The 24,752-nt window shown below is 42.7% G+C and overlaps 6 protein-coding genes across 9 annotated transcripts; 3 read left to right on the plus strand and 3 right to left on the minus strand.

Moving 5' to 3' along the window:
- Positions 1–290: 290 nt before the first annotated feature.
- Positions 291–10,990, minus strand: LOC6560475 (oxysterol-binding protein-related protein 9). Of its 2 annotated transcripts, XM_001987677.3 has the most exons (16): positions 10,604–10,990; positions 8,432–8,560; positions 7,493–7,714; positions 7,341–7,418; positions 5,616–5,850; positions 4,949–5,072; positions 3,449–3,850; positions 3,234–3,385; positions 3,020–3,121; positions 2,781–2,955; positions 2,577–2,712; positions 2,431–2,517; positions 1,802–1,923; positions 1,589–1,694; positions 1,385–1,518; positions 291–1,309 (listed from the first exon to the last, which is right to left on the minus strand). In XM_001987677.3, the coding sequence occupies exons 1-15, from the start codon at positions 10,724–10,726 to the stop codon at positions 1,432–1,434; spliced, it is 2,280 nt and encodes a 759-aa protein (XP_001987713.1). In that variant the 5' UTR covers positions 10,727–10,990; the 3' UTR covers positions 291–1,309; positions 1,385–1,431. The 2 variants fall into 2 exon arrangements, with proteins under 2 accessions (XP_001987713.1, XP_032590630.1); XM_032734739.1 differs by lacking the exons at positions 4,949–5,072; positions 5,616–5,850; positions 7,341–7,418; ... (1 more) ...; positions 8,432–8,560; positions 10,604–10,990 and adding an exon at positions 4,134–4,306.
- On the plus strand, positions 6,253–7,335 carry LOC6560476. Its single transcript, XM_001987678.2, has one exon. The coding sequence runs from the start codon at positions 6,311–6,313 to the stop codon at positions 7,304–7,306; it is 996 nt and encodes a 331-aa protein (XP_001987714.1). The 5' UTR covers positions 6,253–6,310; the 3' UTR covers positions 7,307–7,335.
- On the plus strand, positions 8,749–10,230 carry LOC6560712 (elongation of very long chain fatty acids protein 7). The gene is made up of 5 exons (XM_032734740.2): positions 8,749–8,908; positions 8,992–9,088; positions 9,237–9,330; positions 9,399–9,648; positions 9,715–10,230. Exons 1-5 carry the CDS (start codon positions 8,884–8,886, stop codon positions 10,041–10,043), a joined length of 795 nt encoding a protein of 264 aa, XP_032590631.1. The 5' UTR covers positions 8,749–8,883; the 3' UTR covers positions 10,044–10,230.
- A 314-nt stretch (positions 10,991–11,304) lies between the features above and the next one.
- Positions 11,305–14,482, minus strand: LOC6560713 (DNA replication licensing factor MCM4). The gene is made up of 7 exons (XM_001987680.3): positions 14,286–14,482; positions 13,907–14,217; positions 12,925–13,844; positions 12,491–12,862; positions 12,052–12,418; positions 11,539–11,991; positions 11,305–11,478 (listed from the first exon to the last, which is right to left on the minus strand). The coding sequence occupies exons 1-7, from the start codon at positions 14,356–14,358 to the stop codon at positions 11,383–11,385; spliced, it is 2,592 nt and encodes an 863-aa protein (XP_001987716.1). The 5' UTR covers positions 14,359–14,482; the 3' UTR covers positions 11,305–11,382.
- A 495-nt stretch (positions 14,483–14,977) lies between these two features.
- LOC6560714 (unconventional myosin-Vb) lies at positions 14,978–23,129 on the plus strand. Of its 3 annotated transcripts, XM_001987681.3 has the most exons (17): positions 14,978–15,197; positions 15,792–16,605; positions 16,673–16,911; positions 16,969–17,457; positions 17,525–17,618; positions 17,683–17,912; positions 18,088–18,111; positions 18,202–18,315; positions 18,374–19,260; positions 19,314–19,858; positions 19,934–20,069; positions 20,217–20,314; positions 20,419–21,124; positions 21,187–21,318; positions 21,379–21,901; positions 21,963–22,187; positions 22,256–23,129. In XM_001987681.3, exons 1-17 carry the CDS (start codon positions 15,168–15,170, stop codon positions 22,391–22,393), a joined length of 5,424 nt encoding a protein of 1,807 aa, XP_001987717.1. In that variant the 5' UTR covers positions 14,978–15,167; the 3' UTR covers positions 22,394–23,129. The 3 variants fall into 3 exon arrangements, with proteins under 3 accessions (XP_001987717.1, XP_032591062.1, XP_032591063.1); XM_032735171.2 differs by lacking the exon at positions 18,088–18,111; XM_032735172.1 differs by lacking the exons at positions 20,217–20,314; positions 21,187–21,318; positions 21,379–21,901; positions 21,963–22,187; positions 22,256–23,129 and having other exon boundaries at positions 20,419–20,518.
- Positions 22,991–24,727, minus strand: LOC6560358 (elongation factor Tu). Its single transcript, XM_001987682.3, has 3 exons — positions 24,198–24,727; positions 23,378–24,143; positions 22,991–23,314 (listed from the first exon to the last, which is right to left on the minus strand). Exons 1-3 carry the CDS (start codon positions 24,618–24,620, stop codon positions 23,115–23,117), a joined length of 1,389 nt encoding a protein of 462 aa, XP_001987718.1. The 5' UTR covers positions 24,621–24,727; the 3' UTR covers positions 22,991–23,114.
- Positions 24,728–24,752: the final 25 nt, after the last annotated feature.

Genomic DNA, 24,752 nt, shown 5'->3' on the forward strand with positions numbered 1-24,752 from the left:
TTAGCTGGCACCACTAACAAATGTCAAAGTGGCAGTGTTGCCACCGCTTGTGAACTAGGTTCAAATGAACAAGCGCCTTGGCGCGTAACTGACACATCTCAAAATTGGAACTAAATGTTATGTATTTTTGAGCTAAGAACAATTTTTATTTAAAATATTCGTATAATGACAGATTTAAATTCGAATTTGAATATTATACAGATAGTCGTAAAAATAGAAGTTGTTTAATTTAAGCGACTGTGTGGATTAAAAACCCGTTGCTGGTGTATATTTAACTATTTTCAACAGTGTAAAAGCGTAATATTCTTTATTCGTTTCATTTTGCGTTAACTTTGCGTGAGAGTATTCGGTAGTTTACAAAGAAAATTGCTTTGCCGTGTAGTTGTTGAAATGTTGACCAAAGGCCAACTAAATTATATGCTAACTATTGTTAATACTATAATTTGATATTTGTCATTTTTTTCCTTTTATTACTGTATACTGACAATTCGTTGGAGAGTTGTTTGCCGGTTTTGTAAGTAAAGCTTTCTTCTTTATTATTATTGTGACAGTGGAATTGAAAACATATATGTGTTTAATACTAAAGTTATCAATATTTTTTGTTTTGTTTTATTTGACAAAATCAATTGTGCAGATTTAAGTTTTAAAAACAGGAATTAATTATTAATAGTATGTATCTATTAGATATCTTTTGTATTGTATTTCGTCTATTAGTCTTTTTTAAAAAATAGAATTTCTATGCTTAAATCTCTATCATTTTGTAATCTACAACTTTCTGATATACATATCGCATATGTTTGTGTGTTTGTGTCTGTATCTGTGTGTGTGTGTGTATGTGTGTATGCATAGGTATTGTTTTAGGTGTTCTTTGTTTGCAGTTTACTGCGATTGCCTTTGAAACACGCTAGTATTAATATTGTTGTTAATTAATAATAAGTTGCTTTATACGAATATGTTGCGTTAGAGACTATTAAAGTGTTTTGCTCTGTAAATTTATATATATCTTTATATATATATATATAATATTGTATGCAATGCAGTTTATTATATTCATCGTTTGTCAACCATTTTTTTATGTGCTTACGTTGTCTTTCAACTATTGTTGTTGTTGTTCAACTGTCTACTTAAACTTGGCGTTTGATTTGTTGTTTACAGTATGTGTATAAACTATTTACATTTAATAAACGGACAATATGATGGTTTCTTAATCGCTTATCTCATATCTCATAATTCAATATACTCGTAGAACATTAAGTTTCCTGCATTTGTTACGTTGTATCATCGTCAGTGTTCAGGGGTATTTTGCGCACTTGTGGAAATTATACAATAGTTGAGGCTCATTCTTGATATGAATCGCACATATCACATATGTATATATACATACATATACTGATATATGTTGGCATTTGTTGTTACCATCCAATTCATGCATTATCTTTTGGCCTCCTTTTCCTGCAAATACATTCGCTGGCTCAACGGCTTTGTATATATCCAATTATCGCCAACGGGCTTAAAGTGCTGCGAATAATTAAAAAAAAACTCCTTTGTTAAAAATATGTACATAATTATGGAATAATTTATACATTACCTTATGATCCCAAGCCAAGTCGTATTCCTTGCGGACCTTGGCCTGATCACGCTGCTGCTGTTCTACAACAAATTTGGCATTGGTGGCACGTTCAATATCATTGAATCTATTCATTATATAGTTAAAGACAAAAATATTGAATATTAATTCATTGCGCATAATAATTCATGCAGCTAGTCAGTTAGATATATGTTTATGAAATGAGCATTTTACTTGAGTCCCGCCGTCACTTCCTTCCAAACACGTCGCGATTCATATTCATCCTGCTCAACGATTGGTCGAACTTGTTTCTTAAATATTGGTATGCGATTAACGTCGACGAATACTTCGGTTTTCTAGAAAATTAAAGATGTACGTGGTAGACATCATTTACATAACATAACATAAGCACAGTACACACACAACATCTACACAACACTATGTATAGGGAATTTCAAAACTCGAGCAGGCAGTTAGTTTAGTATTGGTTTTGATTTGAGGTTTAATTTTCTAGATAAACAAAGTAAACACACATTGAGAAATGTGGTCCCAAACTATTTAAGAGAAAAGTACAATTATCGCAAAAAGTAAATTGGAGCAGATTAAAGAGAGATGATAGATAGATGGATAGGATATACAAATATATAGATAGATAGAATGATAGATAGATAGGTAGATACATGGATATAGCTGCCAACTCGTGGTGTTGTTTGTTGCAGCATTTTAGACGCACGGGTTCAGAAAGGATAGCCAAAATACGGGTGTAAACTTTAACAAATACGTTAGCAGAAATATAGTTAATACACAACGCTACACGAGAAATACAACTTAAGTCTCAATGATACATGCCAGTTGCAACTTACATTCTTATCATGCCACTTGGCCTCCATCAAACCGCTCCACTCGCCGGCAATCGAAACAAATGGTTTCTTATCATGGGGCGAATAAATCTGAAACAAATAATGGAAATAATATAGAAGGTGGTAATATAAATTTGAAGTAAACGCACCTCAGCGCTGACTTTGTTGCGCTTGCCTCCATAGAAGGGCTTTGTGAGAAACTCCACGTTGGCGTAGTAGCCCGTTTGTGGGCATTTAATCTCAACTGATCCGCCCAGCTCAATCCAAGGCACCGTTAAAATAGACCTGTGCATACAAAGACAATTAATTATTCAGCACTTGATTTGCAATTGCAATCGAATCATCTTCCTTACCTGCCATAACCATTGGGAAATGTAACAATATACTCCTCGCTGCGATCCACCAGCGTTACAACGCCCTCGCCAATGTTGTGCACACCAATCGAAAGACCCAAGAATTTTGATTTAGTCCAAACGTGAGCGGTAAATGTAATTTTCTTATTATAATGCTCCGCATAAAAGGCTGAAACTGTCCAGAGAGTAAATAAACCATTAGTTAAGAGGTCGATGGTCGCTCGGCTCAGTTAACCCACTTGGCGGATGATGCGACACCTGCTCGGCTAAAAACGTTAGCTGATCCCGCCTGCACCAGGGCACGGGACCATCCCGCACCTCCTGTCCGTCTTCGGATTCATCTGGTAAACAAACAATAGATTATAATTTACACAACTTATTCCTGTCTCTAACTAAACCAGCAAATGAGAAATAAAAAAAGTATGCAAGTCATAATTAAATTTAGTTGTATACCTGGAATATCCCAGTGACACTGAAATACTTCGCCTAGTATGGGATTGTAGGGCTTTTTGGCCACCGCGCTCTTACGTCCGGCATGATAAGCGCTCAAATACCAACGACAAACCTGCACAATGCGGTCACGTGGATCGTCAAAATCCGAGATTCTTCAAATAAGTGAAACATAATTATTACTTGCAATTCTTGTAAAATGGTGAAAAGAAACGCACTTGAGAAACAAATCGGGATGGGCAAAATAATCGGCATACATTTCGAGTAGTGAACGGCGCTCCAATATGAACGTGGGCAGCACCACCTTGGTGAGATCCATGCCAATCTTCACCTGTGACAACAGATGCGTTATCATTGAGCCATGCGCCTCCATGCTGAGGTCCATCTCCTCCTCCTCCTCGTAGAGGGCATCGTAATCGATGCCATTGTCATAGCTCGATGACCGCGAACTCGTCACTTTGCTCGACCCAGTTTCATCGATTTCGGGCAACGTTACAGCTGCTGTTATTCCTCCTGCTGCTGATGATGCTGTTGTTGTTATTGTTCCTCCGGGCAAATCGTCATAGCTGTCCGGGGGTTTCTCATGCGTGACCGAAGTCTCTGCAAAGCCACGAGTGGCACTGAAGAAAAGTGGCAAAAGAAATATTCCAAACTTGTTGATTAATATTCACAGACAATTGTGTGTGCATAATTTATGCATATGAATTGACGAAACTTAAACTTAAATCCTTTGCCATGATGTCAGCCTTGGCACGCGATTTCTCTCTTACCCTCCCGCCACCCCACTACATTACCCTTGGTTCATTTACAATTTATAAATACAACATACAAGTAGATGTACAAAACACACACATAAACACATATAAACGCATACACGCACACATTTGCACAAGTGGTGCTTACCTGATGCTAACGCGACGTACCCACTTTTTAAACATGGCAACACTGGTGATGCTGTCAGAGATGCACTTTCTAATGCAATTTAAACTGCATGCAAGACTTTAAAAACGGCGACTGCAAATCTTTGTTTTGCATATTTTGCGGCGCCAGATGTGCGCATCAAATCAAACTGATTACACATACACACACACAAAAAAGGAAGCGGAATTGCAAACACAAACATACACAGCAGCTACAAACAACATACTGGAGCCAAGGAGAGCTTTGCGCTATTTGTTGAAGTATTTTTATATGTATATATTAGGCGAATGAAAGAAACCAAAAAGAAAACAAAGAAAGAAAGGCACACAGGCACAGCAGTCAGCGACGTGCCCAACTACCAACTGACAGGACGAAAATCGTAAATCGTACGACGAGCCGAAAAAAAAGCTCGTCAGTGGTGACGTACTGGCGTTGCCAAATCGGCTTAAGGCACTGCTTGACAAAATTGTATATTTTATTCACAGGCGAGTGACCAACTTACACACGCATGTATGTGCGTGTGTGTGTGTGTGATTCCTAAACTGCAACTTGCATTGGAAAAGGGCAAAAGCGCATGCGCTCTTCAAATAAAAAGAAGAGAGAGTAGTTTACACAATAATACACACTCACACACATAAATATAAAAATATGACTACATATGTAGATGCAGTTGTACGCAATTTTTGAACCGGCATCCTGTTCACATGGCAACCCCGTCAAACCAATGACAATAAGATAACGGTTTGTTGTTTATCTATCACACATATGTCAGCATTTTTCCGCTTTTCCACACTTACCAGCCAATTGGTGAGCTGCCTACACTGGTGAATGGATCATCATAGGCATCATAAAAGTCCTCCTCGCCCTCGCTGCTCGAATAAGAGGTCTCCGGTACGATGAGTCCCAACGGCGCTGTAGTTGCTGCAATTAAATGCCAAATTAGAATATCAATTGCACATTACCATAGTGTCGATTGCAAGCAAATATCGATTGCTAGCAGACGGTTCGGCCCTTGTACATACATATGTGACCCTGAATAGGTGTTATGACATCAAACTAGGTGTACAACTTTATACAGTATTTTTACATACATTTATTTATACAGTATGCATATACTATTTTTTCACATGAACATGCCACATGCACACCATTTTATTCTGTATTCAAACTGCTCTTTGATTTATGTATTATGTAAGAGTAAACTTTTTTTTAAAACTATTTAACCATAGACTTGACTTAATAAATTTTCATCATAAAAGAGTTTGGTCACAAATTTAAAGACACATAAAAGACAGCCATATAAGATAAGATTCACATGCAAAAGTAATGTAAACAATGGAAAAGCTCATAAATGGTAATTATACCCTCAAAAGAACAATAGGAAACAATTAAGAGAAATGAGGCAACGAACATGCCCCGAAAATGTGACCGGCTAAATACATTTTGCACTTGAATGACATTTACCGTTTTCCGTTGCTGAATCATCCTCATCGTCGCCAGGCAGTAGTTCGTTCTTGAGTGCCGAGTTGACCTCGTTCGCCTTTCCGCCGGCCGTTGATGCAGGGATGCCCGCCGCTGTCGTCATCATGCCAGTCGTCGTTGTTGTGGTGGGGCCGTTGTAAATGCCGTTGATGGGGTGCGCCATATTTTTGGCAATTTGTAGACTTACAATCGAGTGCTTGATATGATCCAGCATGGCCTGCAAAATGCAAGACAAGAAAACAAACGGCAAATGAATAAGACGCCAAACGGCAAAAGACAAAACAAAACAACAAACAAAATACCAGCACGCAAAGTGTAAAGACCTCGATTAAATAACCATGACGGATGGACCACCCCGCCAAAACTGCCCTGCTGCCGTCGGCACCTGCCTGGTGCTGATTTCTTTTCTCTCGAAATACAGTTTGCCTCGAAGTTTGCCAATGAAATGTGCAGCTGTCTGTTATGTGTGCAGCTGGCACGAGCTCGCCAAAGTTCTCATGGCTCTTGCATATCTAATAATGCACTCCTCAGGCAAACCCTGAACTTGAATTGAAAATCAATAATTCATCCGATTTAATGTTACTCTAGCAAACACTGACTAAATTTCAAATGTTAATAAACAAACAACTAACACGTTTCACACTTCTCACTGACATATTAAATTAAACGCTAATAAAATGGATGAGAAACTGACTGATCCAATGGTGTACACCATTGACGAGATACGCGACCAATTCAGACGCTATACGGAACGATGTGCCCAAAATATTGTGCGCATGGAGAAACTCTGCTTGAATACGGAGCTGAAGGATATAAATCAGTCAGCCTTTGGTGGTTCGCAAGTGGAGGCAAATGCCATTGAAGACTTGCCCGCGAGTATGAATGATGCACCGCAATTCGATGTGGATAAATCCGCTGGGTCACAGCTGACAAAGGAGCAGCAGCAGCAACGGAAGGTAGAGTTGGAGGGCCTGCTGGTTATCAGCTGCGGCTCCAGTGAGTGCCTCTTTGACAACTGTCGACGGCGTGTGGACAGCCAGCTGCTATTGCTGCACTACCTCTGCGATCACAATGATGAGATTGCTGCCGCCAATCGTTGCCACCAGTTGCGAGAGGGTCAGCGCGTTGTGCTGTCTCTGGAGCCTCGACGCTGTCAGCTAAAACAGAATGAAGTAATCGGACTGCTCGCCTATGCGGGCACCCTGATGCAGCAGCACCAGCAGCTGGTGTCGCCGGTATCGTTGCATCGCAACATCTACAACAGTTTTCTGCCACAGCAACATACACATCTCAAGTGCGATGTGCCCATCGTGGTGCTCATCTGCAAAACATCAGCGATTGCGGCACTTCGGGACAAGGAGCTGGCACATCGCGTTGAACCGTATGCGAGTCCCACGGACCAGGTATTTGTCATCTGGCTGGTGACGCCGCACAATGAACTGCAGCTGAATGCCACGTTATGTCTTTATGGACGGGATGCAGCCATCAAGGCGAGCAGCATTGTTGCAGTACGTCAGGTGCGTCAGACCCAAGACACATGTCAATTTATGCCCGTGGATGCCAACTATTGGCGCCTCTCATTTACTGAGATGCAAAGAATATCAAATGACTTTAGGGATGAGCTCTATCTGGAGGTGAGCTTAACCGAGCTGAGCCAATCCCGCAGCGATTAATTGTTAATAAAGTTCACTGGCTATGACTACTCACACTTGCGTTATCCTGCAGCGCCTTGCACTTGGCCTGCTCCGTGGCGTCGCTTAGCTCAGCAATGCGTTTGTCCAGCGACTGTTTTGGAAAATGAGTATTACATAATTACACAATCAATCAATGTGTATTAGCTTTAAATTGAACACACTCACATTGCTTTGCTCTATCATCAGCTGCAGATAGGCGTCCGCTTCGGAGACACGTCGTGCGACGAGCTCCAAGTGATTGGCCCGTTTGCCACTCGATTCCTTCGTGTAGCCGCCGGCAAGGTAGTAGGCGCTCTGACTGTCCCACAGACGCGAACGATTCGCGTGCCGTCGAATTGTGTCCTCCAGACGTCGCACCCACTGCTCACGCTCATCGCCATGCCGCGCCTGCAAGTGTATCGTTTGTTGTAGTGGATGAGTGGTTAGACGGTTGGGTTGGGTGGTTGGGCATTCGTTCGTTCCGTTTGCCAAAAAGTTTTATCGTTACAAAGTTGAGCAGCGGCGCCAAGCAAGAAGGGGGACACAACAGAAACAAACACAAAACACAAAATCAGAGAAATGCTCCAAAAGAAATTACTACCAAAAAAAAAACAGAGAAACATTATCTTCGGCTGGCCGAAGGCGCAATACTATTGCATACACATTATAGAAGTGCAATAACGAAACTGCTATGATATTTGTGCAGATGGCTGTTAATTATTTTAACTGAGTTCGTCCTCCCTATCAAGAATATATATATGTATATATACTAAATGGGGAACAGTGCTACTTATAATACACTCTGCAAGCTAAATTCTCTAAATATACATGAATTTGCATTTAATTACGTCGTCGTCGTATGGTTCAAAAGAGTTCAAAAATGTGCAGAGTATATGACAAAAATAAAAAGTTAAGTTTTATATACCCTTTTAGTGCAACGGATGCAGTACGCTGCATACAATTGAAATGAGAGATTACACTACTCAGAAACTATAAATTAAATTTAAAACATAAATAAAGTTTATATTTAATGTGGTAACACACTATCTAAAGCCCCATTACATATTGTAGATGATTTTCTTTTCTCAAAAAATAAACATAATTTTCCATTTGAATTATACTTGCCTGAAAGTGAAAGGTCTTGTGATCAACGGTTATGGTAAACGTGTTCTCCTCCTGATCATCAATACCAATAAGGGCATCCTTTAAGCGTACACAGCCGCGTCGCACACCCTTCATCATCTTTTCCTTGGACTGGCAATGAAAAAAGAACAAAGAGAACAACAATAAGAAAGTCCATTTTCCATTTCTAAAGATTTTACGCAATTCGATATGAAAATTAGTGCGGCATTCGTCCATTTTTTCTATGACGTTCATAGACAGACAAGACATAATCAACGACACGTTTAAAAACGCATAAATTAATGCAAACTGATTAAAATCAATGCGAGCATTTGACAATTGTTCACTAATCAACGATAAGTCGGTCGCGCTGGAACGTAGAGTTGCCTTCGCAGCTTATACTGTGTCATATCAATTTATAGACAAAGTCTGCAGGACTCTAAAAACAATTAAACATGGACATGGACTTAAGTAAAGCAAGTGAGAGAGACAGAGATAACACAGCTTTTACATATTTTTGAAACTACTCGAAAATTGTAATATTTCTTCTTGGTTGCATTCAGCTTATGAGACCAATCATCCTGAGATTATGGCGACTCCTTGGTTTATGTTTGCTGTCCTGGGCATATATTTATTTGCCATTACCAAATTGTTGCCAGAGTGAGTTTGCCATTAAATTCAAATTGTACAAAATGAATCCCAAGTTCGAATACGACGCACTTTGTACAGAAAAATTACCAATTCAATTGACTTAAGCGGTGTTAATAGGTGCAGTAGATCAATTAAATGTTTCATTTTATATTTTAAGGGTTATGGAATTCCGCAAGCCATTCGAACTGAAAAAGTTGATCATAGTCCATAACATAGTGCAGGTCGTTTCATGCATATATGTTGTCCATGAGGTAAGTTAAGAAAGTTTAATAATTATTATAATTCATATTAATATTAAATACTCTCAATCCAACTACAGATTCTGCACATAACTGAGGGTTTAATCATATACTTCTGGAAATGCAGCATATTAGAACAGACACCACAACGCATGAAACGTCACTTTAGTTTGGCATATTTCCTATTCTGGCTGAAAATCTCGGAGCTGATGGAGACAATTATATTTGTGCTACGCCGTAAGCAAAATCAGGTCACCAAGCTGCACATCTTCCATCACATATCTACAGTAACGCTAATTTATATGCTTATTAATCATAATGAGACAAATGGTATGTGATTATTATTATTTTGAATGCGTCTCGATTAATATTTATCCCCATTGGTCTTCATTTTAGGCTGTGATGCACTATTCCCTATATTAATGAACTCATTCGTACATATTATTATGTATTCATATTATTTAATTGCCGCAGTGGCAGACAAGAGCATTGTGCGTGCTCTGATGCCAGTGAAGAAGTCGATCACAGTTATGCAGATGGTGCAGTTTACAATAATGTTGATACATTCAATGCTGGTCTTGATGAATTGCGGTGTGGACACAAAGGTATTCATTTACTTTATATGTGTAATTGTGCTCATGTTCTATGGATTCTACGATTTCTATAAGAACACCTACAACAGCTCTAAGCGCAGCAAAAGTGACCAAAGCTTAGCTGAGCAATAAGAATAATAATCCTAATAAAAATAAACACTTTATGTAAAGCTGGAAAATTAGTACGCTTAGGATCCGTAGGATCCAATTTCCATTCGAAATTAATTTTAAATTTCAACGATTTAATAATAACTAAATTTGTTAAAAACAAGAAAATAAATAACAAACATTTTCTCAGCTGTTAGAGCTTAAAATACAATCAATTTTGCAAATGTTCTAGAGACATTTATGCATGGGTGCATTAAGAAAGGCATATGAGTCAATCATGCCCAAATGGAATAGATTGAATTCAACTGCGTATTCCACTGAATGATTGGAACCCGATCAGCCGATCCGTTAGTTCAGGCTCACAATCCTCTTCATACATATAGATATCAATACATACGGTATACAAATGTACGTGTTGAAATTTGATTAATTGGCGGCCTACGGTTGAAGGAAGAGACGCTGTTTCATTGCTTTTGACTGTCATTAGATAAGATAAGAAAGCTGCAACTGCTTAGATAAAAATAAACGTTTCTTTTATCACTTGTCAAGTGACACACACACAGCGAAAAGTGTTGATCGCTTACCGTGTAGTAGGATAGCAGACCCGCATTCTCGTCCAAGACAAAGAAGCGATACTGCCAGCCCTTCATCACGTTCGTCCATTTGCTCAGTGTACCCTCCAGTGTACCGGCTGATGCTGAAGCCATGCTTCAACTGTTGGGCTGCTGCTGTTGTTGCTGCTTCTACTGCTATTGTTTGGTGGTGGTGCTGCTGCTGCTGCTGTTGGTGCCGCCGTCGTTGTCAGCTGATCTGTTTGGCTGCCGTTGGAGCTAGGTGTGAGGCGGGTGGGCAATGATGTTTTGTGCGTGGTGACGCAACAGTCCTCCTACTCGCTCGTGCAATCCAAACAATACTATGCTGGTAGCAGGGCTTGTAAAACAAAGCATTTATTGGTATGCCGTGATTGTGCCTGCTTATTAATGGTTTGCTTGTCTCGCTCAATAGAGCGAGTGCGATAATCTCTAAATAGAGTTGTCAACATACATGCATTTAGTATTTTTTTTTTTAATTTTAAGGCGGTAACACTGCCATTTTGTTTACATTGCAAATATTGGCGGGTAACCAAATTTATCGGGCAGCATTTATCGGAAATTGATTTATTGGCGGCGTTGGAGAACTTATGTCATATTTCATTTTAACTTATTTACTTTCCTGAACTGTTTATATTGATCTACCGCTTTTATAATCAGTGCTATTTATAAGTTGGCATACTAGTTTATTATAATAATATTTTAAAAATGATCTTTATTAAAAAACATTACTGCTTAATACTAGGAATGAATGAGTTTTGTAGTGGTGAAAATTAACAAATTCGAATGGTATTCTTGCCCATGACAACTATGGCGCCCTCATCCTGAACCTCCTTAAGGGCATCTTCGAACTGTTCGCGTGTAATTAGCTGAAACCAAATCAAGATTAATTATAAGGAAAATATTAAGGAAATAAAATCAGAACTTACAATTTGAGAGCCTTCCTTGATCTCCTTGAAAAGTTTCTGGTAAGGCACCGTGGGCACCTTGCCCTTCTTTTTGAGATTTTCTTTGATGGCAGCCACCAGATCAGCGCGTTTCTTGCGAGCAGCTGTGGACAGACCGGTGGTCAGGATGCCAACATCGATTTTACCCGACAGCGGATCTGTTGCCGACTGTTTCAGGGCCTCGCGATGTAGCCGCCAAGCTTCCTCGACATCTCGCAATTCGACCTCATTGCTAAGTCGTACCTTGGCGTGTGCTTCCGATAGACGTATCAAGCTTTCCAGTTGCCGAGGATAGGCCGAAATTTGACCACGACCAGCGCCTACCTTGCGCATGTCCACGTATGCCTGAATTAGGCGCTGTTGAGCTTCGTCCGACAGTGTCGGAGAGAGATGCTCACGCGCATAGGCTATGTAGTCACGCAGCACGCTCATATCCTGCAGGAATTAGACATTAATGTAGCAACATATCTTCAACTCGCCAATAGTTCAGCTTACAAACATAGTGTCCTCCTCCTCGTGACGCGTCACATAGTACAGAGACACCAAGTGGCTGGCCAAACGTTTGTCAAAAACCTCATCTTGCGGATCCAAGACCAGGAATATCAAATCGAAACGCGACAGGAGAGTATGCGGCAACTGAACATTGTCGATGATATTCTTGCGCTTATTCCACTGCGACTCTGCGGGATTGGCTGCTGCCAGTATGGAAGTGCGGGCGTTCAGTTGACAAATGATGCCTGCCTTGGCAATGCTCAACGTTTGCTGCTCCATCACCTCGTGCAGCACACTGCGCGTGGAATCGTTCATCTTGTCAAACTCATCGATGCAACAGACACCATTGTCGGCCAACACGAGGGCGCCACTAAAAATATATATGGGAACGTTTTCGTTTTAAATAAGAGTGGAAAAACTGAAAAGCATTTGAATCACATACGTTTGCAGGACCAGTTGGCGTGTTTCCGGATCCTTGGTCACATATGCAGTCAGACCCACCGCTGATGAGCCACGACCCGATGTGTACTGTGAACGTGGCACCAAATTGTAAACGTACTGAAGCATTTGCGATTTGGATGTGCCGGGATCACCGCAGAGCAGTAGATGAATCTCCGATCTAAAGTTCTGACGGCCCAGGGTAGCGTGTTTCTTTTTGGTGCCGCCAAAGAGTTGCAGCAAAATGCCCTTCTTAATGTCATCGTTCTCGTAAATCGAGGGCGCAATAGCGCGCGCCAGGCGATCATAGATATCGGGTTTCTTCGACAGCAGTTGCAGCAGTTCAATGCGTTCCGGTGGAAAAATGTGATCCTTGCTGAAAATACAAATAATTTACAAACTATAACAAAGATGGGAAACTATCACCTTGTTGCTTACCCCTCTTCCTCCTCGTACAGTCGCTTGTTGTCCACCTTACGGAAGTGGACCACATCGATGTGTGTTTTGTACACACTCTTCACATTCAATCCTTTGCCCCTTAGCGGCGTGGCCCGATAGATGCCAGTGACAGTGATGCGATCGCCTGGCTGCACTTTGTCCACCAGATCATTGTGGGCATACAACAGAACATTGTGCGGCGTCTGACCTGCGGCCATGTCATCCGGCGACTCCTGCAGCTTGATCAGCTGTTTGTCTGAGAACTCGCTGCGATTGTGTATGATGCGGAAACAGTGATTCGTGTTACAATTGGTGCATAGCGTTGGCTGCGAAATACGTCCACGATCGACTTCGACGGTGGTGCAGAAAGAGCAGATGTTGCACATGAAAAACGCCTCACGCATTTCGGGTATGACGTTCGAGGAGCGGATAACCATGCCGCTAATACTGATCAGCTGGTCCATATCCTCAGGATTCAAGGATCGCATGTTGCGCGTCTTGTCCGCATTGAAGGGACGCACTTGAATCTGATGCTCCAGCAGGGCGGCCGGATAACGCTCAAAGAACATCTCATTGATGGCCATATCAAAGCCAGGAATTACTTCCTGTGGATAGCATATCAGCTGTCGATACAAATCCTGCTCGAAGGTCTTCAGATGTGCACAGTTCAGATTTAGATATGGCTCTTCTAATGTGTGAATCTCCTCCAGCTTCTGCAGATATAACGGCTGATTAACATCAATGTTCTCCGATATTTCATCCTGTTCGGCGCTTGGATCGATGAAGCGCATGATGAACGACTTGAACTTGGACTTGCACTGGCTCACAACCACATTGGTGCCCCAGACAACCAGTTGCGGTGCTGCTGATGCCTCGGACCCTGGATCCGTCTCCGAACCCTTCTCAGCAATGGGTTCCAGCTGTAATATGGAACGCGATTATAGGTAAATGGTCAAAGCTTGAAAGCGATTAAGCTACATACACCCGAGGTGCCTCCAATAGCCACTTGCCGGATGCGCTTATCCGTGCGAATATCTGGGCGCGCACGCAATGGAGTGCCACGTATGCCGGAACGTGGTGTACGTATAGAGCCCATGGAACTGGGCGTGCCATAGTTGAGGGGCGAACTCAAATCAATCTCGCTCATGCCACCGAGACCACGAGCAGGACTCGTGGCGGGCAAGCTAATATTCGCCGGCGATGTTGGCGGCAGACTAATGTTGTCGGAGGGCCTCACAGGCAACCGGCCGGGTCCCATACGCATTGGCGTAGCTGCATCCTGTGCAGCAAAGCCTTCAAATAAATGCATGTTTGTTTTACATGGTTAATATTGTCAACCAAATCCGAAAATCAAAACTTACTTCGTGTGGGCGTGCGCACTCCTTGTTTTGGTGTACCAGAGCCAACATTGGGTGAATGAGCGGGGCTTGACATTTTTTGAGTGTTTAAATTATCCGTTCAATGTTTTCCACAACAAATAGCAGTAGCACTTCTCAATATTGTTGTCGCCGAGTTTGTGGACAATGCGCTGCCTCCAATTTTGCGCGGGAAATATTGACAGATGCAGCAGCGACGGAGAATTACAGTGTTGGCGAGTAGTTGCGCACGCTGCATAGTATTGTAAATCGAATAACTCCTCTTGCCGCCAAAAATTAAATTCAAATTATGTGAAAGATAATGTTATGGAAATACCATTTTATAATTATAATATATATTTTTTCGTTGACGAAACGAGACAACGTGTAATTATACTGACGATTTGTCACACGGCTAACTTGGCCAGAACTTTGCTGCGCTGTGACAACCCTGCCCTTTTGGCAACACAACATTCTACGTCAGTCAGAGTCAGTTCAGAGACGGCGACGAGGCGAACTGTTATTGTTAGCAAAGTGTCTTCAAAATTACCAATGTAGCAAAAAAAAAATTCGGGTTTTGATTAGTTTAATTTTAAATTAACTTAAATAAATTGATTTGAATTTACCGGAAATGGCACTATAAAAACAAAAACGGAATCTACTGAATAAAAAAAAACGCAAATACAAAAAAAAAAACATAAAAAAAAAAGAAGAAAAATAGGACAATTTGTTTAACCCAAATTCGAATTGAGAAGACAAAGCTAACGAGTTTTATGCGCCTATCAATCTCCTCACTGCCGTCAGTTAGGAGTCGGAGTGTAGCGGTGGATAGCATTAAGTGCTAAAGCTGTACTTGGATTACACGGAGAAAAACAGCACGCTGCAATCATGTCAAGCGAGGAGATGTTATACGCAAAGGTACATTACACATTATATATTGATGCCCCACAAGTGCATTGTTGGCAATTGCTGCGCGCTGTCGTCGTCGTCGTCGTTGTTGTCGCTGGCGTTTTACCTTTGCCAAGCGGCCAATAGTGTTAAGAATGGGGGGCTTATAAAAACGCATACATAATAACAATAACAACGTGCACTGTATATATATATATATATATATGTGTGTGTGTGTGTGTGTGTTTGTGCGCCAATTTCATTTTTGCATTTCTTTAATGTCTTGCAAGCTGCTTGTGTCTTATTGATGTCATGGCAGAGACTCATTGCATGCATTTCTAGCGGGGGGCAGATAATAATTTAGAAATGATTCATGTTGTCTTATCAAAACTTTCGCGCTGATAAGCGTGGCGTTTTTTTCAGTCAAGATGTCATGTTTTGATGTGTGTATGTGTGTGTGATTGTATGTTTGAATGACAGATGTGGGTGGCTAAGCTTTTTTGGCTTAGGACAAGAACTGAGCTTTGGGTAGCTCAGACTGCCTCACATTTCATTTGACAAAACTGGTCAACTTGTCGCAGGTCATGTTAATAAAATGCAATTGTCAACTTTTGTTATTCGTAGGGCTCCAAGATTTGGATACCCCATGCGGAGGAAGTGTGGGAGAGCGCCACGTTGTTGGAGAGCTATTGCAAGGGTGCCTGCTTTTTGAAACTGCAAACCGAAACGGGTGCCTTAACAGAGATTAAACTGAAGAAGGATGGAAGTGATTTACCACCGTTGCGCAATCCTGCCATTCTGGTTGGCCAAAACGACTTAACCACCTTGTCGTATCTGCACGAACCGGGCGTTCTCTACAATCTGCGCGTGCGTTTCTGTGAGCGACAAATAATATACACATATTGCGGCATCATTCTGGTGGCCATCAATCCGTATGCGGATCTACCGCTCTATGGACCCAACATTATACGCGCGTATCGCGGCCATGCCATGGGCGATCTGGAGCCGCACATATTCGCGCTATCAGAGGAGGCCTACACAAAACTGGAGCGTGAAAACTGCAATCTCAGCATCATTGTCAGCGGCGAATCGGGCGCAGGCAAAACCGTTTCGGCTAAGTATGCGATGCGTTACTTTGCCGCCGTTGGCGGATCCGAATCGGAGACACAGGTCGAGCGCAAGGTGTTGGCATCTTCACCGATCATGGAGGCCTTTGGCAATGCGAAGACCACTCGCAATGACAACAGCTCTCGTTTCGGTAAGTTCACCAAGCTGCTGTTCACGAACAAAATGGGCGTGATGTATCTGCAAGGTGCCACGATGCACACGTATCTGCTGGAGAAGTCCCGGGTCGTCTACCAGGCGCAGGGCGAACGCAACTATCATATCTTCTATCAGCTGTGTGCGGCGCGTGCCAAGTATCCTGAATTAGTGCTGGGTAAATAGATCATATATATATATATATATATATATTATATATAACCTGTATTTTGTTGTACTTGCAGAGCATCAGGATAGCTATCAATTCTTGAACATGGGAGGTGCGTCCGATATTGAACGTGTCTCCGATGCGGATCAGTTCAATGAAACTGTGCAGGCAATGACTGTCCTGGGTTTTTCGATACAACAGATCGCGGATATTGTTAAAATACTCGCTGGCATTCTGCATTTGGGCAACATTGAGGTGTCCAAAAAGTACAAGGATGGTAGCGACGAGGAGGACACCGAATCTTGTGATATATTTGTAAACTCATTTTCAACTCTACGGGGAATATTATTCTTAATCTCTATTTACTTACAGCAAAATGATTTGCATTTGCAAGTGACTGGGGATCTGTTGAAGATTAATGCTGATGATTTGCGTCGCTGGCTATTGATGCGTAAGATAGAGTCGGTTAATGAATATGTGCTGATACCGAACAACATCGAGATGGCAATGGCCGCTCGCGATGCTCTGGCCAAGCACATCTATGCGAAGCTCTTTCAGTATATTGTCGGTGTGCTGAACAAGAGCTTGTATAACGGTAGCAAACAGTGCAGCTTCATTGGCGTGCTCGATATCTACGGCTTCGAAACGTTCGAAGTGAACTCGTTTGAACAGTTTTGCATAAACTATGCGAACGAAAAGCTCCAGCAGCAATTCAACCAGCACGTCTTCAAGCTTGAACAGGAAGAGTATCTCAAGGAGGGAATCACATGGACCATGATCGACTTTTATGACAATCAGCCCTGCATTGATCTAATTGAGTCGCGCCTTGGTGTGCTCGATCTGCTCGACGAGGAATGCAGAGTTAGTAATAGGATTCATAATTGTTATTCCAATTGATTAACTAATTGTTTGTTTGTTTGTTGTACAGATGCCCAAGGGCAACGATGAGAACTGGGCCGGTAAACTTGTAGAAAAGTGTTCCAAGTATCCGCATTTTGAAAAGCCACGATTTGGAACCACAAGTAAGAACAGCCACTATTCACACACGTTATTGAAACGAACACTAAAATGTGTTGTAAATTTTAGGTTTCTTCATAAAGCACTTTTCGGACACGGTGGAATACGATGTAAATGGATTTTTGGAGAAGAACCGAGACACGGTGTCCAAGGAGCTGACTAATGTGATGGCCCAGTCGAACATGCTGCTGTGCAAACAAGTCATGATACTCGAAGAGGTGGACACTCTCAGCACGGATGCCAATAAGAGCACCACCACTCTGGGCGGTCGCGTTGTAATCAGCGCGAATCGTAAACAGGTTTGTCAGCAGCCAAATAAACCGTCTATTGTCACATCAATTACTGCTTGATGGCCTGGCGCCTTGTAATATATATATATATTGCCAATCTGTATTTTCATACGCTTGTCCACAATTCACTGTTCACTGTCCACTGTCCACTGTCCAATGTTCACATCGCCAACGGGATCAACAGCAACTCAATGAGACGCGTCGAAGAGTTAGTTTATTATGAATTTGTTCTATATGTTTTCGTATTCCATGCTGTCCATTATATATGAAATTAACAAGCGTTCTTGGACATCCTTAGGTTGTGCCATCGAAACAGCACAAGAAAACTGTAGGCTCACAGTTCCAGGAGAGTCTGGCCTCGTTGATTTCAACACTGCATGCAACAACACCGCATTATGTGCGCTGCATCAAGGTAAATATATAGATAACCAAATGGGTTGAACAAATAATTACTGAATCCTACCTTCCAGCCCAATGATGACAAGATTGCCTTTAAGTGGGAGACGGCGAAGATAATTCAACAGTTGCGCGCGTGCGGCGTGCTGGAAACTGTGCGCATCTCAGCCGCTGGTTTTCCATCGCGTTGGCTATATCCCGATTTTTATATGCGATACCAATTGCTGGCGCATCGCAATCAAATCGATAAGAACGACATGAAGCAATCGTGCCGCAATATTGTGCTGAAGTGGATACAGGACGAGGACAAGTATCGATTTGGTAATACGCAGATCTTCTTTAGAGCCGGACAGGTGGCTTATCTGGAGCAGGTGCGCGCCAATCTCCGCAAGAAGTACATCACCATTGTGCAGTCGGTAGTGCGTCGCTTCATTAAGCGACGTCGCTATCTAAAACTTCAGGCTATCGTCCATGGCCTACAGCGCTATGCACGCGGCTATATGGCGCGAATGCGTGCCCAGAAATTGAGAGAGGTGCGCGCCGCTCTCATCCTCTCCAAGTATGCACGCGGCTGGCTTTGCCGGCGTCGCTATTTGCGTCTGTGCCACTCGGTCGCTGGTATACAGCAGTATGCTCGTGGCAAGCTAGCGCGGAACAGGTTCATTGCCATGCGGGATCACTTTAGGGCCGTCCAGATACAGCGATTTGTACGCGGTGTCCTTGCACGTCGCGCTTATCAAAAGCGCCGGCGGAGCATCATCATTTGCCAGGCGGCGGTGCGCCGCTTCTTGGCACGTCGCCAGTTCAAACGTATGAAGGCCGAGGCAAAGACCATATCGCACATGGAGAATAAGTACATGGGCTTGGAGAACAAGATCATTTCGATGCAGCAGCGCATCGATGAGCTCAATCGGGACAACAGCAATCTGAAGCACAAGACCAGCGAGATTAGTGTGCTAAAGTCAGTATTTATCTGTAGTTTATCTGTTGTTTTATTAACATTCTCCCATATAGAATGAAGCTGGAGATGAAGAAAAACTTGGAACAAGAGTTCAAGACCATAAAGGCCGCCTGTCTGGATAAGGATAAGTTAATTGAGGCGCTCAATAAGCAATTGGAATCGGAGCGCGATGAGAAAATGCAACTACTGGAGGAAAACGGACACTCGCAAGAGGCTTGGGCCCAACAGAAGCAGCAGTGGGGCATGGAAAACGAGGAGTTGCGCAAGCAAGTCGACTCCATGATCGAAATGGCCAAAAATGCCGAGGGCAATGAGCGGGAGCGCGAGGAGCGCATGTTAGCTGAAATCGATAACAAAGAGCTAAACGAAGCCTATCAGCGTGCCATCAAGGACAAGGAGGTGATTGAAAACGAGAACTACACGCTCAAGGAGGAGCTGAGTCGCTTCCAGCAACAGCATAATGGGATCAGCGCCTATGATATGCGTCACACACGCTCCGCCAGCAATGCATCCAGCCAGAATGAGGATGACGTTGGCTATGGCTCCGCCAGGAATACGCTTGACATCAATAGATCGTCAGATTTGATGAACAAGAACGGTAATTACATTGATTGATTACCTTATTTGGATAAGGATAGATATGCTTATGATGTTATTATGGTTTCTTCTGTAGATTCATTCTTTGACAGCACAAGCATTGTGGTGAAGCTGCGCTCCATACTCGAGGAGGAGAAGCAGAAGCATAAGAGCCTACTGGAACAGTACATGAAACTGGCAAGTCGCAATAAGCCCACTGAGGATTCGTTCCGGTAAGCATTGAGCATTGAGGCTGTTAACTGTTGTGTAAAAGCATTAAGCATTAAGCATCAACATATTCACACACACAAACATACGCCTACAGTTACCGGTAGTCTAATTACAATTATGTATATTATTGCCACACATTATTGCCATAGCGTCTCCGAGCTTGAGGTAGAGAATGAGAAACTTCGCAGCGACTACGATCAGCTGCGCACGAGCATTAAGCACGGCGTTGAAATCAACGAGCTCAATGGTAACATTCGTAACGGGCGATCCTCTGCTCAGTTATATGGATACATTATTTATTCTCTCCATTTTGCTCTCTCTCCCTTCCATCTCTTGCGTTTGTATTTGTAGCACAACATGCCGCACTGCAGGAGGAGGTGCGTAGACGGCGCGAGGAATGCATTCAATTGAAGGCGGTTCTATTGCAACAGAGCCAATCGCTGCGCTCCATTGAGCCAGAGAGTTTCCAGTTACGCGGCAATGATGCAAGCAATGTGCATGAGCTAATGGAGGCATTCCAATCACAGAAATTGGTGAACAGGCAACTGGAATCGGAGCTAAAGGCCATCACTGAGGAGCACAACAGCAAGCTGGTGGAAATGACGCAGTCTATCGAGAGGCTCAATTTGGAAAAGGACGAAATGCAAGAGGTGCTGTTCAAGAGCATCGATGAGTTCGAAGAGGCAAATGTGGATACACTGAAGCAGAACGATCGCTATTTGCGGATGGAACTGAAGAAGGCCATAACACAGTACCTGCTGGTGCAGGACGAGCTCAGGCTAGCCAATGCCAAGCTGAAGGCATACAGGCAGGATGGCGGCAAGCTGGAGCACAAGCTGGAGGAGGAAATGATACGCAACAAGGCGGCCAACAGCAATAGCAATGACGTGGGAGCCAATGTAACCAAACAGAAGTCTCAAAATCCGCTTGGCCTCATGAAGTTCCACAACAGTGATCTGGATAAAATCTTGCAGCGTCTGCTCAGCAGTCTAACACCCCGAACTGTGGTTGGTCTGTTGCCCGGCTTTCCAGCCTATCTCATCTTTATGTGCATACGGTAAGTTAAGCTACGAATCCAATATATCCGCAATTGATTAATGCTCTCTGATTCCCTTGCAGTTACACTGATCTGACCAATGCCGATGAGGATGTGCGCGAGCTGCTTAGCAAATTTGTAATGCAAATCAAGAAAATGCATAGAACACCGCATCCAATTGAGAATCGCGTCATTTGGTTGGTCAACTCAATAACGTAAGATAAATATTTTAAATCATTCGCCAACAAGTTTACTAAAATGTATTTTATTCACAGGCTACTGAATTTATTAAAGCAATACGGCGATGTTGAGGAATATGTTAAATTTAATACGGAGAAACAAAATCAACAACAGCTAAAGAATTTCAATCTTTACGAATACCGTCGCGTAATACTCGATCTAATTGTGAATCTGTATCAAGCGCTTGTCATGCAGATACAGGGACTACTCGATCCCAAGATTGTGCCGGCCATATTGAACAATGATGAGATTCAGCGTACTCGACATGCGCACGGGATGCGCAATAGGAACACTGATGCCACATCATCGCCAGAACATGGGAATGTGCCCGCTTGGAAGCAGCTGATTGGCCAGCTGGAGCATTTCTATAAGCAATTCCAGCACTTTGGACTAGATAGCATCTATGCTGAGCAGATATTCAGCCAATTGTTATACTTTGTCTGCGCCGTTGCGCTCAATTGTTTGATGCTCCGTGGAGACATTTGCATGTGGGAGACAGGTATGATAATACGCTATAATCTGGGCTGCATTGAGGATTGGGTGCGCGACAAGAGGATGGTAAGTGGCACATTGGAGTCCCATTCTGTTCCCATTCGATCTAACTTTTCGTATTTTGCAGTCAAATGAGGTGCTGTCGCCACTAGCGCCCCTTAATCAGGTATCGCAGCTGTTGCAGTCCCGTAAGAGTGAGGAGGATGTGCAAACGATTTGCGATCTATGCACATCGCTGAACACCGCCCAGGTTCTCAAGGTTATGAAGTCATACAAGTTGGATGACTACGAAAGCGAAATAACCAACGTATTTCTGGACAAGCTAACACAGAAACTCAATGAACGTCAAATGGTACAACAGCACATTTGTCCCAAAATATGTTTGTATATATTAATACTACAATTTGATTTTCATTACAGCCGAAGAGCGACGAGTTTACAATGGATCAAAAGTTCATTCATCCGTTCAAGGTGGTATTCAAGTACAGCGACATTAAACTGGAGGAGATCGAGTTGCCGCCGCATTTAAATCTCGATGAATTCCTCACAAAAATCTAATAATTGCCATTTGACGTGATTGCAATTGTTTTCTATATTTTTTTGTTTTGTAATATAAGAGTCTTAGCTGAATGTAGGTGATGAATTTTCAAATTGTAGTTCCTGTTTAGCTTAAATCAAACTCCCCTGCTGACCCTCCACAATCCGCTTTGCCCGCCGTTTTGCCAAGTTTTAGTTGTTTTGTAGCTATAAATGAGAGTGTTGAAAGAAGGTTTCGAACCAATGCAATATTTACACGTGCCGGGAGTTTAACTCCCAAAAAAAAAAAAAAAACTGCATTCCTAAGTTGCAATAAAAAAGTGAACCTTGTACCTTAAATTATACATATATAATACTTATATAGAAAATGTACTTAACGTAACATGATAATGTTATATAAATGAATGTATACAAAGGCCGATTTGTTGCCTTAAAACCGTTTGCAATACAGAGACTTGTACGTGTTAAGATAATAAGTACTTCTTATATATATACACATACATATATTCGTATCGATGCTGTATTCAATTTATGTATTCTCATATTTTTTGTAACTTATGTATTAGCGTGATTCAAAGAGCGGAACCCCAAAAATAAGCAAAAACAAAAGAATCCATGCAAATTTAACTGTTCGCATTTGTTTGAAATATGCTAAATATTTATATTAAATACATACACATGTACAATTAATTTAAACAGAAGAATTTGTACAAAGGCGAAATGAACGCTTCAAATAAAGCTGTTAGCAAATAACCGACGCTTTGGATAGTTTATTTTTGGGAAGATCTAAAGATGGCAGGCGGCGAGTAATCATGCCCGTTGCCACAGTGGCTCCATTCTCGCGTATTGTGAACGCTTGACCGGGTGTCATGACCATCTTGCGCAGCAAGGTAAGACGTATCTGACCATGCTCGCCGGGCATCAGCATTGACTCACAGGGCACTGGAATAAGTTAATAGCTCATTAGCTTCATAGCTTCGAAAGCAGACCACGCACAAAACTCACCAATGTCAATGCGAGCTGGCAGATTCCATGTCATACTGAATAGCTGTTGTATATACTTGGACAACATTGGCTTGAAGCGGCCTCCCTCAGCGCGGGACAACAAATACATCGAGCCCTCGAAATGATTTGATATATCCTCTGAGCCAGTTGCGCATAACAACATGCCGCGCTCCACGGATGCAATTTTGATGCCACGGAGCAGGGCGCCTACATTTTCACCAGCCAGCGCTTGCGGGACGCTTTTGCGAAAGATCTGTATATCACTGACGCTGGTCTTCAAGTTTTGATTGAATCCCAAGAGATCCGCATCCGCATTGCGCGGTATGGTGCCGCGCTTGATGGTGCCAACGACAACAGTTCCACGTCCGGGCACAGTAAATGCATTGTCAATGGGCAGAATAAAAGGTGCTTTGACATCTCGCTGGGGTGTCGGTATATACTTGTCGCAGTGCTTCAGAAGCTCCTCGATGGCGGGCACACCAAACTTTGACTGATCCCCGCGTAGGGCCAGTAATGCAGAGCCACAAATCACTGGACTGTTGACGCCATCAAAGCCAAAATCCGTCAACATTTCACGCATCTCAATCTCAACCAGTTCAAGCACCTCTTGATCGACCAGATCCGCCTTGTTAATGAACACCACAATGCGCTGTATGCCCACCTGCTTGGCTAATAGCAAATGCTCTCGTGTTTGCGGCATTTGTCCATCCGTGGCGGCCACAACTAAAATAGCGCCATCCATTTGCGAGGCGCCCGAAATCATGTTCTGCAAAGCGTTTTATATTTCATAAAAAGATGGAGCAGCTACAAATTTACTCACCTTAATGTAATCCGCATGACCCGGACAGTCAGTATGTGCGTAGGTGCGATCCTCAGTTGCGTAGCCAATGTGACAGGCATTAATGGTGATGCCGCGCGCCTTCTCCTCGGGCGCACGATCGATTTGCTCGTAGGACATGTAATCGGCCAGACCCTTATTGGATTGGATTTTGGTGATTGCCGCCGTTAGCGTCGTCTTGCCGTGATCCACATGCCCAATTGTGCCCACATTACAGTGTGGCCGCTCACGTTCACTAGAATTTGGTTTCCGATTGTCTTTAATATTGCTAGCAAATAGACGGTGACTGCCGCCCCCGTTGCAGTTGGGGTACCGGCTACCGGCAACAGCAGTCAATACGATGGACAGCCTTTGTGGAGTGGCTGCATCGCATTGCCGCCAAAATGTAGCTAGAATACTTCTCATAGTCAGCAGAACCGATGCACGTAACCGCTGTTCAATCCGTATAACTAGCACGCCGCAGTTCAATCAAAATAACAACAGCTGTTTTCCACAGTGGTTGCCGCTGCTGTTGCAGTGTTGGAAAAAGAGTCAAAA

Source organism: Drosophila grimshawi, unplaced genomic scaffold (assembly GCF_018153295.1).
Source record: "Drosophila grimshawi isolate 15287-2541.00 unplaced genomic scaffold, ASM1815329v1 contig_1369, whole genome shotgun sequence".
Classification (NCBI taxonomy): domain Eukaryota; kingdom Metazoa; phylum Arthropoda; class Insecta; order Diptera; family Drosophilidae; genus Drosophila; species Drosophila grimshawi.